The following is a 20,140-nucleotide window of genomic DNA, read 5'->3' as shown; positions in this document are numbered from 1 at the left end:
GTCCCTTCTGGGTACCGATCCGGATCTGGCAGCAGCACATGTGGATTCACCCTTACGCTTTAAACATCCTACCTAGGTGAGCATGGCAATTGCCCCCTTGCTTCACCCACCTAACATATTGACCTGCACAAGGTGGCGCCGTGTGTTTTTTGCTCTCTCTCTTCATATATGGACAGTGACCACAGGGGCTTTTTCTGAAGAGGAATGCCCAGCCAGAGCGTCGGCAATGCTCTTCCTAGGGATTTCATTCCTAGAGGGAACCCCAAAGGTGCTACCTACAGGGAGGGGGTCTGTGTGGCACTACCAGGGAGAGGGCCTTTGTGGCACTACATGGGAGGGGTGCTGTGTGGTACTAAGGGGGGGGGGAGCTGTGTGACACTACCAGGAATGGGACCTGTGTGGCACTACCTGGGGGGGCTGTGTGGCACTACCTGGGAGGAGGGGGCTCTGTGGCACTACCTGGGAGGAGGGGGCTCTGTGGCACTACCTGGGAGGGAGGGCTGTGTAGCACTACCTAGAAGGGGGGCTGTGTGCCACTATCTACAGAGGGCACTAAATTTCTCTGGGTACAAACTGGAGGCCTAACTTCTATATGGGGGCACAAAGTGACTTTTTCTGCCGTTTTACTGCCGCCGTGAGTTCCCCCGCAAAGGGGCCTACTAAGTCTGTGTCGCCCAAGGCCCCACATAAACCTGGGGCCGGCCCTGTTTGATGCCCAACTAACTTCAGTTCTAAGTACAAGGCGACGCCTAAACTCTTCGGCGTAGAACCATTATTGAGAGCCTCCCTGTAATTTATAGGCCAAATAAATTAACATAACAGCAAAAGGCTGAAGCCAATCAGCAAATTTTATTTTTATCTCTTTATCTAGAGTTAACTGTTCCGCTAACACCAAAGACCAAATATCCACAAATTCCCCATGAACTTTTTTTTCTTTGAAATCATTTTTAATATGTGTTTCCAAAGGCGCAACCCCACAAAAATATGAATCTCGGAACCTAGTACCCATTGGTTCAGAGGCCAGCACATCAGAACAAAGCAAAGTTCTCTCCAACACAATTATAACAGTGGCGTTTGTTTCAAACCATGGGGCTCTTAATGCAAGGTTTGGGTAGGTTCGACTGGTAATTTAGGCCTCAGTTCAAATAGCATTCTGCCTCCGTAACATTGTCTCCTTTTGTTGCGATACTTTTACAGCTTTTCAACAGGTGATCCTTTTGTCGCGACTGGCGTCTCTTTTTCAGACTTGCTTAATGCAGCCTCCTGGCACCCTTGCCTCTGTTCTTTGCTCCGCCACCTTCACTCACTCAGTCGTTCTCCGACAGCTCTGCTTAGCTTCATCAAACAGTTTCGGAGCTTACTTCAGAGCACAGAAAGCAGTATACTACACTCACCTGTTCAGTAAAAAACATTTTTCTCCTATATTTTGGCATTGTAAAATCAAAGAGGCTTCTCAGGGAAGACAACGCAGACAGCAAATATGTTACATCCTGTTTTGCGATGTGTAGCGCTTCTTCTTCGTTGAGGTCAGTAGAAGTGCTTATACAATGCGAAACAGGCTGTAACCTATTTGCTGTCTGAGTTGTCCACCCTGAGAAGCCTTTTTGATTTTATTATGCCAAAATAAAGGAGAAAAATGTTTTTACTGAAAGGGTGAGTGCCGCATCTTCTCTACTCCCTCCATAAAATACAGTTTTTTTTTTTTGCTGGGCACCACCCAGGTGAATAAGGAACCCCTGATAAAAACTGCAACTTTGAAATATTAATATCCTTCCGTAGTGCCAGCTTCCCCTTACTTATGAAATTTACTTCGGAGCACAGCTCTCTTGGCTTCTCCAAAGTCTGCACCACAGCCTATGCCTCCGGCCTGTCAAATGGCAGGTCTCCCAACTGCCGCAACGACTCCCTCTTTGTCGAGAAGTCTCTTGACAGCCCTCTCCCAGACTGTCACCGCAACACCGTCTGTCTCACTACTGAACACTCCGCCTCTTTTGGCTTTAACTCCCTTATTATTATGAAGGTGCTCCCTGCAGATAATGCTGCAGCACAAGCACTTAGCGTCCTAAGTCACCTGTCCTAAAAACACAGGCCCTATATACATTTGTTGTCCAGCAGATCTGATGTCCAAGGCCAACGCCACTTAAAGTACCGACAAAAGTAAAATATTTCACATAAGATAGGTTATTTAGTCAACATATTATTTTGCTTTCCCCTAAACCATCCTTACACCTTCACAGGGCTTAATGTGTGCGGTCCTCGGTACCCGCTAATTGCAAACAGTCCTCGCCAGTGTCTTTAGAGGTTCCGGGTGGTGTCCTGGCCATACCACCTCCTCAGAATTTCTAACCTGGGTGTCTGTACGTCCCCGAGGGAAGACCAGTTACGTTTGGCCCTTGGGACATTCCAGTTAGCACTGGAGAGTAAGGATCGACCTACAGGTTTAGGGTGGGTGTTCATACTGCATGGCTATCACACATTTTGGGCCAGCAGGGGTGAAAGGCCTATAGGCAGTAGTGTATGAAAATGTTAGTCCCTACCTGGTGTGGGGCCCGGGTCGCACTTCGCTGCTCTGCTTCCTTCTATGTAGCTGTTGAAGACTTCTCATGGTCACTCTACCAAGGCAGGCTCTTAGGTGGAGTAGACCCCCGGCTTTGGCCAAGCAGCAGCTTGTCCCTGGGATTTTTTGGCACATCAGGATGGGTGAAACAGGCCACCCAAGTCCCTTGGCTTTCTTGTACAAGATTAAATTCAACCCATTCTCCTGGGTTGCAAGTTCTGTAGCCATTTAGCCAGGTGTCCCCATTTAATGGTGTGCCTGTGCACAAAGCACCCTTCCCTGATCTCATCTACAGTTACAAATTCATAGCTTTTATCTTTGTTAATTCAAGTCACTGTCCCTCTTTAACAGAATGGCCGGAATTACTTTTTTCCAGGTCTGGCCAACAACTCTCTTACCTCAACGTCTTCTACTCGCGGACCCTCTGTTTCTCGGAGTCCCACAATACCGGCGTTCTCCACATCTGTTTTTTATTCAAAGGCCTACTCTTCTACAGCAACAGCTTCACAATACGTTCTCTCAGCAAGTCCAGCATGCACCACCCTGAGTCCTAACTTTTCCTGAGTTTTAGCACTGCCTCCACAGAGCAAAGCAAAATTCACTCCAGCACAATAAACAGTGGTGCCTGTGTAAAATACATGGGGTCTCATGTAGGGGTTGGGTATGTATGCCTGCTACTGTAATACTGTCTCCTTGTGTTGCAGCACTTTTACCTCTTTTCAATTTAACAGGTGATCCTTCAATCACACTGTGATTTTAAGCTTTTTTTGTGGCTTCTCAGCCATTGAAAACCAAATGATGAAATAGGCTCTGTCACCAGATTCTAAGTGCCCTTTCTCCAACATGATCTGATCGGCACTGTAATGTAGATAACAACAGTGGTTTTTATTTTGAAAAACGATCATTTTTTAGCAAGTTATGAGCAATTTTATATTTATTCTAATTAGTTTCTTAATGCCCAACTGGGCATTTTTTTACTTTTGACCAAGTGGACGTTGTAAAAAGAAGTGTATAACTTGCTCAAAAATGATCGTTTTTCAAAATAAAAACCACTGTTGTTATCTACATTACATCGCCGATCAGATTATGTAGGAGATAGGGCACTTGTATTCTGGTGACAGAGCCTCTTGAAGCTACATAAAATAATTCTTGTGCTGGTACTATTACCAGAGACAGTTTGGAAATTAGTAGTTATTGTTGTGATCGAGGATTTTTACACATTATTTACTTTAACACGCAGAGGTCCAGTTCTGTGAGCTTGTGTAACGTTTATTACTCAAACATCTTTTCACTTACATACTTTCAAAGGGGTCTGGCAGTGGCTTATTTGCCTCTTTCTTTCTTTTTCCCATTCTACATTAAATGTATGATTGGACGAGCATGCATGTTTATGATGGAGCCTGGAGAAATAACCTGTTTCGTCAATTTGTTTTGTGGTTGCATTAACAGAATCCAGTGTGAGGTTGGCAACTGGGAGATGTTATTAAGTGGAAGCTTGGATGTCAAACTCATTGTAAGACCCTGCTGTTTAGTGTTACTGAAGCCCCCTGTCCTGTTGCTCGATTATTCTAGAGGTTTCGATGTTGAATTTTCTGAAAAAAAATGTGAGAAATGATCACCCTATAGAAGCTATAATTGTGCCATTGATATAATTTCTGGGTCCCATATTCCTAAGGGGAGGATTTACCCTCTCGCCCACAAAGCATTAAAGGTCTTCATTAGGGGGCAATAATCACCTGAACAATCAAAATAAATGTACGGTATAAAAATGTGCAGCAATCAAGTGAGGAAAGATAATTAGTTTGTTGTTGATCATTCCTTTTAGGATAACATAAAAATCAAAGTTTCTCGGCAGTACATCCACACATGTAAACTGGCATCTGCTTGTCTTTTTGTAGTGGAAGCAGGGGGAGAGGAGGAGACTGGTTATCGCACAAATGATTGCATGTAATGAGGAACCACACGATTGTTGTAACATGTAAATGTAGGGCCTGCAGGTTTGAACGGCGTGCCATATCGTCTATCGGCGCTCGTTATGGGCAATTTATCAGCCTGTGTAAAGTTGCTGAAAGTCTCAGAAAGGGATTAATCATCGAGGACTAAACAAGATCACATAGAAATCAATACCTACTGCCATTGATTCCAAATCGCCAAGTCAGATTCAAGGTGCACTAAACTATGTCTCTGGGGTGTGTACAATCTTTACCGCATCAGAGAGGAAGATGAATGAAAGACTGCTTTTAGTATTTTGCAGGGGCATTGCAAGTATCTGGTAATGCCTTTTCGATTATGTAACACCCTAGCAATTTATCAGGATTTTGTGAACGAAGAAGTGTGTCTTCAAGCCTCATGAAGACAGCATCTGTCCATATGCCCTATTAGGGCATATGGACATCATAGTGGGGGAGGTCCCCTGCTCAGGAGTGGCACCCATTCTGGGAGACTCTAGCTGTCCTTGTATTACAAGGATGGCCATTCAATACTACATTTCCTCTGCAGTGGCCGCTGTAGGTAAAATTCCTGGCTTGCCATGGGATTCCCTAGAATAATTAACTGTTTGCTGGGGGTGCTGGGAGCCAGGGGGGGGGGGGGGAGGATTCTGATAAGACAACCTTTTTAATGTATAGTAAGGGTACATTCTTTCAGCTTCAGGGTTTTAGATGTACTGGCAATCTAGGATTGAGTCAACACAAGGCTCTGGAAGGTTTACAGAGATTTTGGGGTTTTGGCAACTATAAAAAAAGGGGCTAACGTGTCTGAGTGGAGGCCTGAAGCTGTTGAGGCTTTTGCTAAACTAATGGAGTCCTTTTTGAGAACACCTGTGCTCAAACAGCCCTACCCACGCCAAGCTTTTTTCATTGAGGTAAAAAGAAAAAAAGAAAAAAAACAAGAGGTACGCTCACCACGTGTATATCTTCCTGGTATCTGTAGTTCTTGAGTTATGGAGTGCAACGGAGGGGAGATTGTTAGGCTTATGCGTTTCCAACAACAAGGTTCTTAGTCATGGCATAGCTATGACTAAGAACCTTGTTGTTCGAAACGAGTAAGCGTCCACACGCCACACCTGTGTTCTGTTCTAATTTTTAAGATATTTGCCGAATAAATTTATACTCTTTTAAGGATGTGCTGGAAGATCTGCTTTTATATTTTTTCTTTTACTATATTTGTTGTAGAGTTAGATGCTTCTGAGGTAGGAACAGTGTTGTCTCAGGGTCCATAAAATGTAACTAATCTTCGTCCCTGTGCTTACATTTCCTGAAAATTCTCTGCTGCAGAGAGTAATTGACTATGGGAAAAGAGCTGTTGGCTGTTGGTATTGAGTGGACTTTTGAGGAATGCAGGCATTCTTTGGAAGGTGCTGATACCTCATTATATAATATTTGACTCAGCTGAAGCACTATGTAAAAAGTTGAATGAACATATATATTTATACAAAACGAAAATGCAAATAATCTCTTTCGATTGGAGAACAGGCATAGGATGCATGCCATGATTTTAGTTATGCCAATATCTGGCCCATTAAAGCAAAATGAAATTATTTCTTGCAAAACACAATCTAATTTATGTTCCATACAACTAGTAATGCTCCTCATACTATTTTCAAGTATCATCAATTCAGTAAATTGAAGGGTATTGATATGTGACATATGTGTAATCAAATTCTGCCTTTCTTTTTCCTTAAACCAGACCAAACCAGATCTTTACATCATTCAGACAGTAACTGATGGATTTGAAAATGTAAGTATTCACAGTCTAATTGGGTAAATAGTTGATATCACTATTTAATGTGAAAGGTATAGCAATACATTTAGTAATTCTATTTGAAATCATTATTATGGAAAATTTGAACTGTAATAATTTTTTAATTTATACCCACCGAGAAGTGTCAAATGTGTTTAAAGTGTACCTACGTTTTCAGGTGACTTTTCAGATTAAGCTGGTAAATGTATGTACATGAGGAATAACTGGAGAGGAGCAAATTTTGTTTCGGGTCCAATACTATCGAACCGGCCCTGAGATTTGATTTGGTCCGAATAAGTTAGTGTTGAATCAAAAGTGGCCCAATTGCCCTGAAAAATTGTGTATGACACTCTAAACTAATATTATTAAAGACGATTTGTGAATGATGTGATGAAGATTGGGGATTCACAAATGAATGTAAGAATTGTATAGCTGTAGAAGCCCTCACTCACAGCAATAGCTGTCTGTGCCTACCGAACTAATACACTGAAGCTGACTGACTCCTATCTCAATCTAAAATCTATCTCTCTATCAAATTATTGTAAATCTAACTATCTAATCTCTTCTCCTCACTATATAACACAATCAGTGACACTGATCTATCTGCATCAGCATTTTCTGGTTGTGGTGTTTATAGTTGCTATGACTCATTTGACTGTTATCCATTGAGTCATAATTGACTCACATTTATAACCCTCATAATTGGCTGTGTTAGTGGGAGGGCTGCCTCCAAGGCATTATAGGTCCACCGGCCCACCGACAGAGGTCATGTAATCCTTCTTTCCTGTCTTCTTGCAATCTGTAAAATGGCGGGCGCTATTTTGAGCGATTTATGCGGGACGAACCAAAAACCTTTGGGAAATTTGTAACAAATTCGATTTCTCGATTAGCTCACCTCTAGGAATAACATTATTTTTTGCCATTATATGACTTGTATTCTGCATTTTTAGCATTATTTCCTTCTGCAGGCGCTGTCATGTCTGCCATACACTACACACATAGAAGAGGGGAATCCTGATGTCCTACCTCTATCTATCACATTATAAATATGTATATTTATTTATTTTTTAATATATATATATACATATAGAGAGAGAGAGAGAGAGAGAGAGAGAGAGAGAGAGAGAGAGAGAGAGAGAGAGAGAGATTTTATAGCAGCAATCAGCACTGTAGCTTTAAATCCAGCATTGGGGTGAGATAGAACTCTTACCAGCAGCCTGTGTGGCCTCTCTCTCTCAACTCCTGCTTCCCCTTTCCCTCTCTATATACTTTTATGGGTAGCATTTGTGTCTTGCACCCTGCTCCTACTTCCTCCTCCTATCTCCTATCCTGCTATCACCTCCCTCTCTCCATAGACTTGTATAGGCAACATCTGTGTCTCTCTATTTGCTCCCACCTCCTACTCACACCTCCCCTTTCCATAGACTTCTATGGGTAGGCTGTGAGGAGACACCCCCACTTCCTGTCTTATCTGCTCTATAACTAGAGACAGATTTGGCTCGAAAACAGGGGGGCTGGGGGAGACACCAGAGTACACGAAGGGTGTCAGTAACCACACAGAATTTGCATGGATAAAACTGCTACATTTTAACAGTAAGTAAGTTACAAAGTTTATATATATATATATATATATATATATATATATATATATATATATATATATATATACTACCGTTCAAAAGTTTAGGGTCACTTCGAAATTTCCTTATTTTTTAAAGAAAAGAACAGTTTTCTTCAATGAAGATAACATTAAATGAATCAGAAATACACTCTATACATTGTTAATGTGCTAAATGACTATTCTAGCTGCAAACGTCTGGTTTTTAATGCAATATCTATATTTTCTGGTCATTTTGCAACTCATTTGATAAATATAAGTGTGAGTTTTCATGGAAAACGCAAAATTGTCCGGGTGACCCCAAACTTTTGAACGGTAGTGTATATATATATATATATATATATATATATATACACACACACATACACATACACAGTATATACACTACCGTTCAAAAGTTTATAAATTAATCAGAAATACACGCTATGCATTGTTAATGTGTTAACTTACTATTCTAGCTGGAAATGTCTGGTTTTTAATGCAATATCTACATAGGTGTATAGAGGCCCATTTCCAGCAACCATCACTCCAGTGTTCTAATGGTACATTGTGTTTGCTAACTGTGTTAGAAGGCTAATGGATGATTAGAAAACACTTGAAAACCCTTGTGCAATTATGTTAGCACCGCTGTAAACAGTTTTGCTGTTTAGAGGAGCTATAAAACTAACCTTCCTTTGAGCTAGTTGAGAATCTGGAGCTTTACATTTGTGGGTTCGATTAAACTCTCAAAATGGCTAGAAAAAGAGCGCTTTTATGTGAAACTCGACAGTCTATTCTTGTTCTTAGAAATGAAGGCTATTCCATGTGAGAAATTGCCAAGAAACTGAAGATTTCCTACAACGGTGTGTACTACTCCCTTCAGAGGACAGCACAAACAGGCTCTAACCAGAGTAGAAAGAGAAGTGGGAGGCCCCGCTGCACAACTGAGCAACAAGACAAGTGTAAAGGATCTGTCAGGCACAGCTTCTGTGTATACACCCATAGGTAATCAGTCTGCACCTGCTTCTATGTCTGTGAGACTGACTCCATCTTCCACCACTCAGGATGGCAGGCTTAGGAGTGGGAGAGCCTATCACAGCCTGGCCAGACAGAGCTAGCTCCCGCCCTCTGTCTATTTATACCTGCCTTTCCAGTTCCTCCTTGCTTGTGATTCTTCTCGTGTGGTTTCCTGGCCCTGCTGCAGCTTCTAACTATTTGACCCTGCTTCATACTGACCCTGGCATACTGACTTCTCTCCTGCTCTGCGTTTGGTACCTCGTACACTCCTGGTTTGACTCGGCTTGTTCACTACTCTCCTGCTCAGCGTTTGGTACCTCGTACACTCCTGGTTTGACTCGGCTCGTTCACCACTCTTGTTGCTCACGGTGTTGCCGTGGGCAACTGCCCCATTTCCCTTAGCTTTGTGTACCCTTGTCTGTTTGTCTGTCGTGCACTTACTGAGCATAGGGACCGTCACCCAGATGTACCCCGTCGCCTAGGGCAGGTCGTTGCAAGTAGGCAGGGACTGAGTGGCGGGTAGATTAGGGCTCACTTGTCTGTTTCCCTACCCCCATCATTACATAATCACAAGCCCATATACCTAGGGTACCCTGGTCCCTCACACTACTATGGAGCCCCTTGAGACCCTGGCTCAGCAAATGCAGGGTCTCTCCCTACAGGTCCAGGCCCTGGCTCAGAGGGTCAACCATCCTGACGCTACCATGGTAATGCCCCTCACCTCACCTCTTGAACCCCACCTCAAGTTGCCTGACCGGTTCTCAGGGGACTGGAGGACTTTTCTATCCTTTCGGGAGAGTTGTAGGCTCAACTTTCGCTTAAAGCCTCACTCCTCAGGTTTTGAGAGCCAGCGGGTGGGTGTAATTATGTCCCGGCTCCAGGAAGGGCCCCAAGAATAGGCCTTCTCCTTGGCTCCTGACGCCCCTGAACTTTCCTCCGTTGATCTTTTCTTTTCTGCTCTCGGACTCATTTATGATGAGACTGACAGGACTGCCTTTGCCGAGAGTCAGCTGGTGACCTTACGTCAGGGTAAGAGACCTGTTGAGGAGTATTGTTCTGACTTGGAAGTGGTGCGTAGCTTCTCGGTGGAATGACCCTGCCTAAAGGTGCCAGTTTAGGTTGGGTCTGTCGAACGCCCTGAAAGACCTGCTAGTTAGCTATCCATCTTCTGACTCCCTAGACCAGGTTATGGCTTTAGCGGTACGACTTGACCGACGTCTCAGGGAACGACAACTTGAACGTTTTTGTGTTTTCCCCTCTGACTCCCCCATGATGCCTCCCGAGGTCCCGTTGCTTCGCTCTTCCACGGAAGACTCGAAGGTACCTATGCAACTCGGGGCCTCCGTGTCCCCCCGACAACGTAGACAGTTCCACAGGAAGAATGATCTCTGCTTCTATTGTGGGAATGACAAGCATCAAGTGAACACCTGTCCTAGGCGTAAGAATAAGCAGCCGGAAAACTTCTACACCTAAGTGATCATCGGGGAGGTCACTTGGGCGCACAGGTATTTCCCGTAAATATGAAACGTAATAAAATCTTGCTTCCCTTTCAGGTCTCTTTTGGTGGTAGGTCTGCTACCGGCAGTGCCTTCGTGGATTCAGGGTCTTCTGCTAATATCATGTCTGTGGAATTTGCTATGTCTCTAGCTTTGCCTTTGTTTGATTTGCCTAAACCAGTCCCGGTAGTGGGTATCGACTCCACTCCTCTTGCTAATGGTTATTTTACACAGCATACCCCTGTTTTTGAACTCCTTGTTGGCTCCATGCATTTGGAGAAGTGCTCTGTACTGTTGATGCAGGGATTATCGTCCGATTTTTTTTTAGGCCTTCCCTGGTTGCAGTTGCATAATCCCACGTTTGACTGGAATACTGGGGAGCTTACCAAATGGGGTAATGAATGCTTGGCGTCATGTTTTTCTGTTAATTCTATTTCTCCCCCTGAGGAGGTGAACACGCTACCTGAGTTTGTTCAGGACTTCGCTGATGTTTTCTCTAAGGAGGCCTCCGAATTGTTACCTCCTCATAGAGAATACGATTGCGCTATCGATTTGGTACCAGGAGCTAAGCTCCCTAAGGGTAGGATATTTAATCTCTCTTGTCCTGAACGTGAAGCCATGAGAGAGTATATCCAGGAATGCCTGGTCAAGGGTTACATTCGCCCCTCTACTTCTCCGGTAGGTGCTGGCTTCTTCTTCGTAGGGAAGAAGGATGGTGGTCTTAGACCATGCATTGACTACCGTAACTTGAATAAGGTCACTGTAAGGAACCAGTATCCCCTTCCTTTGATTCCTGATCTCTTTAATCAGGTTCAGGGGGCCCAATGGTTCTCTAAGTTTGATCTACGGGGGGTGTATAACCTTATCCGCATCAAAGAGGGGGATGAGTGGAAGACTGTGTTTAACAAGCCCGAAGGTCATTTCGAATACCTCGTCATGCCCTTTGGGTTGTGTAATGCTCCCGTGGTCTTCCAGAATTTCATAAATGAGATTTTAAGAGACTACCTGGGGGTATTTCTTGTAGTGTACCTTGATGACATACTTGTATTTTCCAAGGACTGGTCCTCCCACATTGAGCATGTCAGGAAGGTGCTCCAGGTCGTTCGGGAAAACAAACTGTTTGCGAAGACCGAAAAATGTGTGTTTGGGGTGCAAGAGATACCATTTTTGGGTCAAATCCTCACTCCTCATGAATTCCGCATGGACCCCGCCAAGGTCCAGGCTGTGGCGGAATGGGTCCAACCTGCCTCCCTGAAGGCGTTACAGTGTTTCTTGGGGTTCGCTAATTATTACAGGAGATTTATTGCTAACTTCTCGGTCATCGCTAAGCCTCTTACGGACCTCACTCGCAAAGGTGCTGATCTCCTCCACTGGCCTCCTGAGGCTGTCCAGGCTTTTGAGGTCCTTAACAAGTGCTTTATCTCGGCCCCGGTGCTGGTTCAGCCCAACCAAATGGAGCCATTTATCGTGGAGGTTGACGTATCCGAGGTGGGAGTGGGGGCTGTCTTGTCCCAGGGTACCAGGTCCCTCACCCATCTCCGTCCCTGTGCCTACTTCTCCAGGAAGTTTTCGCCCACTGAGAGTAACTATGATATTGGCAACTGTGAACTCTTAGCCATTAAATGGGCATTTGAAGAGTGGCGCCACTTCCTGGAGGGGGCTAGGCACCAGGTAACGGTCCTTACCGACCACAAGAATCTGGTTTTCCTAGAATCTGCCCGGAGGCTAAACCCGAGACAAGCTCGATGGGCGCTATTTTTTACCAGATTCAACTTTTTGGTTACCTATAGGGCTGGGTCTAAAAATATTAAGGCTGATGCACTGTCGCGTATCTTCATGGCCAGCCCTCCTTCGGAGGAAGATCCTGCTTGTATTTTGCCTCCAGGTATAATCATTTCTTCTATTGATTCTGATTTAGTCTCTGAAATTGCGGCTGATCAAGGTTCAGCTCCCGGGAACCTTCCTGAGAACAAGCTGTTTGTTCCCCTGAAATTCCGGCTAAGGGTACTTAGGGAAAATCATGACTCTGCACTATCTGGTCATCCAGGCATCCTGGGTACCAAGCACCTCATTGCCAGAAACTATTGGTGGCCTGGGTTGCCTAAAGACGTTAAGGTCTACGTCGCCGCTTGTGAGGTTTGTGCTAGGTCCAAGACTCCCAGGTCCCGACCAGCGGGCTTACTACGTTCTTTGCCCATTTCCCAGAGACCTTGGACCCATATCTCCATGGATTTTATCACCGATTTGCCTCCATCTCAAGGCAAGTCGGTGGTGTGGGTTGTAGTAGACCGCTTCAGTAAGATGTGCCACTTTGTGCCCCTCAAGAAACTACCCAATGCTAAGATGTTAGCTACCTTGTCTGTCAAACACATCCTGCGTCTCCATTGGGTCCCTGTCAATATTGTTTCGGACAGAGGGGTACAATTTGTTTCATTGTTTTGGAGAGCCTTCTGTAAAAAGTTTGAGATTGATCTGTCCTTCTCCTCTGCCTTCCATACTGAAACTAATGGCCAAACCGAGATGACTAATTAGTCTCTAGAACAATATTTAAGGTGTTTTATCTCTGACTGTCAATATGATTGGGTCTCATTCATTCCCCTCGCTGAATTTTCCCTTAATAACCGGGTCAGTAACTCGTCAGGGGTCTCCCCCTTTTTCTGTAATTTTGGGTTTAATCCACGGTTCTCCTCCGTTTCACCTGGTAGTTCCAACAATCCCGAGGTAGAGGTCGTTCATCGGGAACTGTGCACAGTCTGGGCCCAGGTTAAGAAGAACCTAGAGGCGTCCCAGAGCATACAAAAAAGTCAGGCTGATAGAAGACGTTCTGCTAACCCCTTGTTTATGGTCGGGGATCTGGTGTGGTTATCGTCTAAGAACTTGCGCCTTAAGGTCCCGTCCAAAAAGTTTGCTCTCCGGTTTATAGGGCCGTATAAGGTCATTGAAGTCCTCAATCCCGTCTCCTTCCGAGTGGAGTTGCCCCCATCTTTTCGAATACACGACGTGTTTCATGCCTCCCTCCTTAAACGCTGCTCCCCGTCCTTGGCTCCCTCGAGGAAACCTCCTGTCCCCATTCTCACCCCTGAGGGGGTGGAATTCGAGGTGGCCAAGATTGTGGACAGCAAGATGGTCCAAGGCTCCCTCCAGTACCTGGTCCATTGGAGAAGATACGAGCCTGAGGAGAGGACTTGGGTACCCGCCCGGGATGTTCACGCTGGGGTATTGTAGCGCCCATGGCCGTGGGCCGTCGGGTTCACTCACCTCCCGACGCCCGCGGCCATGGATCTGTGAGCGCTGGCCTCCGTCTCCCTCCTAGGAGATGCCAGCGCTCACTTCCGCTCCGTCCGGCCGGGTCCCGTAGTGTGCTCGCGCCCGCTCTTAAAGGGCCAGCGCGCGCACATGAAAACTATGATCATTAACCCACGTGATTCCCTGCTCTATAAGAATGCCCCAGCCCTTCTTATTCTTTCCTTGAGCGTTGTTAGTTTTTCCCTGTCTGTCTCGCAAATGGTCCCTTAGTGTCTCCCGTTCCAGCTGTTAGCCGTGCCCTCTTACCGTTCCTGTATTTCGCTTTGTTCCTGTGCCTACCTGTGTTCAAGTGCCATCGGCCACGTCAAGTGTCATCTACCACGTCAAGTGTCATCTGCCACGTTAAGTGCCATCTGCCACGTCAATTGCCATCTGCCACGCCAAGTGCCATCTGCCACGTCAAGTACCATCTGCCACGTCAAGTGCCATCTGCCACGTCAAGTGCCATCTGCCACGTCAAGTGCCATCTGCCACGTCAAGTGTCTTCTGCCACGTCAAGTGCCATCTGCTCATCGGATACTGCCCGCCACGTCTGGCGCCACTCTCCGCACCTGCCTCTATCCGTGCTGAAGCCACAGCCACCGTCCGGACTATTTCAGGTACCTAAGCATTACTGTCTGCCATCTTACTTTCCCATAGACTGTGACCTGGTCAGCTGCCTCCCCGCTATGGCGGAGCGGCCTAGTGGGTCCACAAACCCAGCGTCCGTGACAGGTATTGGCCACCTTCGTTTCCCCAATAAACCAGGTCTACCTAGAAAGGGTCCGGTGGCCCCTCATAAAAGGGGGGGTACTGTAAAGGATCTGCAAGGCACAGCTTTGTGTATACCCCATAGGTAATCAGTCTGCACCTGCTTCTATGTCTGTGAGACTGACTCCATCTTCCACCACTCAGGATGGCAGGCTTAGGAGTGGGAGAGCCTATCACAGCCTGGCCAGATGGAGCTAGCTCCCGCCCTCTGTCTATTTATACCTGCCTTTCCTGTTCCTCCTTGCTTGTGATTCTTCTCGTGTGGTTTCCTGGCCCTGCTGCAGCTTCTAACTATTTGACCCTGGCTTACTAACTACTCTCCTGCTCTGCGTTTGGTACACTCCTGGTTTGACTCGGCTTGTTCACTACTTTCCTGCTCAGCGTTTGGTACCTCGTACACTCCTGGTTTGACTCGGCTCGTTCACCACTCTTTTTGCTCACGGTGTTGCCGTGGGCAACTGCCCCATTTCCCTTAGCTTTGTGTACCCTTGTCTGTTTGTCTGTCGTGCACTTACTGAGCGTAGGGACCATCGCCCAGTTGTATCCCGTCGCCTAGGGCGGGTCGTTGCAAGTAGGCAGGGACTGAGTGGCGGGTAGATTAGGGCTCACTTGTCTGTTTCCCTACCCCCATCATTACACAAGTACATTAGAGTCTCTAGTTTGAGAAATAGACGCCTCACAGGTCCTCAACTGGCAGCTTCATTAAATAGTACCCGCAAAACGCCAGTGTCAACGTCTATAGTGGAGAGGCGACTCCGGGATGCTGGCCTTCAGGGCAGAGTGGCAAAAAAAAAGCCATATCTGAGACTGGCTAATAAAAGGAAAAGATTAATATGGGCAAAAGCACACAGACATTGGACAGAGGAAGATTGGAAAAAAGTGTTAAGGACAGACGAATCGAAGTTTGAGGTGTTTGGATCACACAGAAGAACATTTGTGAGACGCAGAACAACTGAAAAGATGCTGGAAGAGTGCCTGACGCCATCTGTCAAGCATGGTGGAGGTAATGTGATGGTCTGGGGTTGCTTTGGTGCTGGTAATGTGGTAGATTTGTACAAGGTAAAAGGGATTTTGAATAAGGAAGGCTATCACTCCATTTTGCAACGCCATGCCATACCCTGTGGACAGAGCTTGATTGGAGCCAATTTCATCCTACAACAGGACAATGACCCAAAGCACACCTCCAAATTATGCAAGAACTATTTAGGGAAGAAGCAGGCAGCTGGTATTCTATCTGTAATGGAGTGGCCAGCGCAGTCACCAGATCTCAACCCCATAGAGCTGTTGTGGGAGCAGCTTGACCGTATGGTACACAAGAAGTGCCCATCAAGCCAATCCAAGAGGAGACAAGGGGAGACCCCTAGTGGTTGGCAGGGATATATTATCAACAACAACTAATATGCCTGAGCACAAATGTCCCAATTTCCCAACCACTATTTAGATTGTATCAATTAAATATAACTTTTATTATTGTATCTAAATAAAGGACGTACAACAGACAGAAAGTTTAAAATTGTTTTCAAAAGACGGCCAGCATATCATAGGAGGTCGGATAATTGTGTGTAGCACGTCGCTACAATGCAGTGTTACAGGCTAGTTCGGCAGCTGCAGACTGCCGTTTACTCATGCAGTCACACTGGAGTGAGATAGATTGCTGGAACGTCAGTGAATGTTAAAATGGCGATAGCCCCCCCATCGCCATTTTGCCATTTTAGCATTCACTGACGTTCCAGCAATCTATCTCACTCCAGTGTGACTGCATGAGTAAACGGCAGTCTGCAGCTGCCGAACTAGCCTGTAACACTGCATTGTTTCTGTCTGTTGTACGTCCTTTATTTAGATACAATAATAAAAGTTATATTTTAATTGATACAATCCAAATAGTGGTTGGGAAATTGGGACCTTTGTGCTCAGGCATATTAGTTGTCATCAAGCCAATCCAACTTGTGGGAGGGGCTTCTGGAAGCATGGGGTGAAATTTCTCCCAATTACCTCAGCAAATTAACAGCTAGAATGCCAAAGGTCTGCAATGCTGGAATTGCTGCAAATGGAGCATTCTTTGATGAAAGCAAAGTTTGAAGGAGAAAATTATTATTTCAAATAAAAATCATTATTTATAACCTTGTCAATGTCTTGACTATATTTTCTAGTCATTTTGCAACTCATTTGATAAATATAAGTGTGAGTTTTCATGGAAAACACAAAATTGTCTGGGTGACCCCAAACTTTTGAACGGTAGTGTATATATATATAGATTTATATATATATGTCTATATATATATATATATATATAGTTGTAATATGACTTTAAGGACAATAATTACTGACACCGGGATTATATTCGTTTTGTCTTTACTGAACATGCAGAAAATATGACAACAGTCAAAAACTTGAGCTCTAGGCAAAATATAACTGGTGCTCGGTAAACAATACAGTCTCTGCTTTTATCCGGCACTTCAATATAACACAGTCTCTTATAATCCGTAATGATTAAAATATGTTCTCTTTATCCGGTGCCTTAGGATAATAAAGTCTCTTAGCTTCCAGGTTTAGTGTAATGTGATCTTTGAGGTCCGGCAATGTAATACAATGCACTCTCTGATGATCCGGCAGTTAATGGCTCTATGTTACCTTATGCTCAAAATGGCGTCTTCAGCTTCTTGCTCTAAACACTCTCTTCTTAACTTCAGCCGGATCTCCTTAACTTGGAACTCCAGTAAATGCGTGTCTGATACTTCACATTACTTATGCTCTGCTGCTGGCCAGAATGCTCTTTATCTTTTACAGTTATCTGAGTCACAATGTCTTCCTTACTTGCTACAGCTCTCTCAGTCCAGTCTCTGTCTCTTCCTGTCCAGCACTTCTCAGACCTCTCCCCAGACACTTCCTCACTAGACCTCTCTTGTATATCACTCCACACACTAAACACTGTCGATGTACTAACCTCACAGCGCCCTCTAGTGGCCGGCCACAACCTCCCATTTCTCAATGCCATACAATCCTTTTGCTGGGTTACATCTTTTCCCCCAGGTTTATCAGTTGCCGTCCCGGCAACTTGCTGTGGCGTCACAAATCCTTCAAACCTAGAAGGAAGTCTTCCAAAATTGGATCGCTGAGAATGACGTACCTGTGACAACTCTTCTTCCACAGGAGTAACATTCTCTTCTTGTACTTCACTGGTACTTTCTTGTCTCTCTGGTACTTGAACCGGCGGACTCCACCAACCTTCATCTACGGGAACGGGTGTTGCAACAGGAGGATCTCTAGTGTTTGCTTCTGGTTCACGACTTATAAATGTGCAGGGTCTCAGCATATTTCTGTGTACGGTTTTCAAAGGGCCACTACTACCCTCCGGCTTGATCACAAATACAGGAATATATGGATTGGGCTGACGCACCACCTCATACGCCAAGGTTTCCCACTTCCATTGCAGCTTTCCTGCTCTTCTTGCACCCTGGTTTCGCACGATTACTCTATCACCCACTTGCAAAGGTAGTTCCTTCAATTTCTGATTTACTGTAAGATCATGAGGCCCCAGTCTCTGCGCCACTAAATTATACATTTCTTGTACCTTGCGTCGATGACCCCACATCCAGGTCTGCGGAATCCACTCTTCTTGTTCTTCCGGGATAGGCATCATTAAATTTAGGGGACATCGTCCATTTCTTCCGAACATTAACAGAAAAGGAGAATATCCAGTAGTGGCATGTACAGTGTTATTATAGATCCAGATTAATTCTGCAATGTAGTCAGGCCATCTCTCTTTTTTTTGTTTCTCCAGTGTTCGCAACAACTGCAATATGGTCCGATTCACCCTTTCACAGGCCCCGTTCCCTTGAGGGTGATACGGGGTCGTGCGGGTCTTTTTAATCTGGTACAATCTGCATAATTCTTCTATTACTCGCCCCTCAAAACAAGCTCCTTGATCAGAGTGAAGTTGTGAAGGACATCCATAGGGTAAGATGAAATGAGTCCACAATCCCTGTGCCGCAGATTCAGCCGTTTGATCTCTGGTAGGTACGGCCACTGTGAATTTGGTGAAGTGGTCTATCACAACCAATAAATATCTGTACCCTTGTAAAGACTCATCTACTGTCAAATAGTCCATCATGACCAACTGTAATGGATAATGCGTCTGTATATGCCCCACCGGAGCTTGTTGTTCAGCCGCTCTGGCCAGGGTGCAATTTCTACAGTTCTGACACACTTTCTGTGCCACTGCAAACAGCAAAGGATGATAGTAGAATTGTTGCAACCAACGGAAAGTCTTTTCAGGACCATAATGCCCCTTTTTCTCATGCATCCACTTAACCGTACTTTCTAACTCTCGCTCCGGCAACACAGCTTGCCAGACGGGTCCTTCCATGGTCGGTAGGAATACTCGGCGGTACAATATCCCTTGTTTTACTGCCAATCTATCTCGTTGGCGATATATTCTCTGTCCCACTCCAGACAATCGCAATCGCTCTCGTTGATTGGGTCGGTATCTCTCTAGCACCCATCTTCTTACAGTCCGAATTTGAATATCTTGCAACTGCTGTTTCTTCCATTCTTCAGCAGTCCATTGATCGATGGTTTCTCTTATGGGCTCCACAGTATGCACCGGAGCACTTTGAATATTCTCACCTGGCATCTGATCATGTACTTCATTGGCAAGGAAATTAGGAGTCTCTGTTTCCTCTAACTCCTCTTCAGTCAGTCCTTCAGGCAAATCTACTGGATTACGGGACAGGGCATCTGCATTCCCATTAGCTCGTCCTGGGCGGTACTTCACAGTAAATTTAAATTTGCTAAGTCGTGCTTGCCAACGTTGCTCCATAGCACCCAATTTGGCTGAGTCTAAATGAACCAATGGATTATTGTCAGTCCATAACACACACTCTGCGCCCAGCAAGATATCTGCAAATCGCTCGGTCACCGCCCATACGACTGCCAAAAGTTCCAACCGGAATGAGCTATAGTTGTCCGGATTCTTTTCCCCATCTCTCAGCGTCCGACTGGCATAAGCAATGACACGTTCCCGTCCATTCTGCACTTGAGAAAGAACAGCTCCTAATCCTTTTAAACTTCCATCGGTACACAAAACAAATGGTAGAGAGTAATCTGCATACGCCAAGACAGGAGCACCAGTTAGTCGTCTTTTTAACTCTTGGAAGGCTTGTTCAGCCTCTATTCCCCAAGTGATACTTCTCTTATGATCGACTCCCGGTTTGGTTCCATTCAGTAACACATATAGGGGAGCAGCCACCTTAGCAAAATTCTGTATGAACCGTCTGTAATATCCAATCAGTCCTAGGAAACTTCTAAGCTCTGTTACTGTCTTTGGTACCGGCCATTGTTGCACGGCTCGTACTTTGGCATCCATTGGTTGTACACCGTCTCTAGTAACCACGTGTCCCAGGTACTCAATTCTTTCTTTAAACAAGTGACATTTGCCCGGTTTTAGTTTTAGACCATGTTCTTCGATACGCGTAAGTACCACTTTCAATCTTTCCAAATGTTCTGTGAAAGTGGCTGAGAAGATAATGATGTCATCTAGGTAGATGAGCAAACATTCAAAGTTTAAATCTCCCAAACAAACTTCCATCAAGCGCTGAAATGTAGCTGGTGCATTGGTTAGACCGAACGGCATTCTCAAAAATTCGTATAACCCCATAGGGGTGATGAATGCAGTCT

The 20,140-nt window shown here is 45.1% G+C and overlaps 1 protein-coding gene across 1 annotated transcript in view; it reads left to right on the top strand.

Moving 5' to 3' along the window:
* Positions 1–20,140, top strand: part of CDHR2 (cadherin related family member 2) — a 129,712-nt gene that overhangs the window by 8,132 nt on the left and 101,440 nt on the right. The window contains exon 4 of the mRNA XM_075860051.1: positions 6,245–6,295. Coding sequence (XP_075716166.1) covers positions 6,245–6,295 — 51 coding nt within the window. The remainder of the gene's footprint in view (positions 1–6,244; positions 6,296–20,140) is intronic.

Source organism: Rhinoderma darwinii, chromosome 3 (assembly GCF_050947455.1).
Source record: "Rhinoderma darwinii isolate aRhiDar2 chromosome 3, aRhiDar2.hap1, whole genome shotgun sequence".
Lineage (NCBI taxonomy): Eukaryota > Metazoa > Chordata > Amphibia > Anura > Rhinodermatidae > Rhinoderma > Rhinoderma darwinii.
Note: the sequence above shows the minus strand (reverse complement) of the source record. Positions and strands in the feature narration are given on the sequence as shown.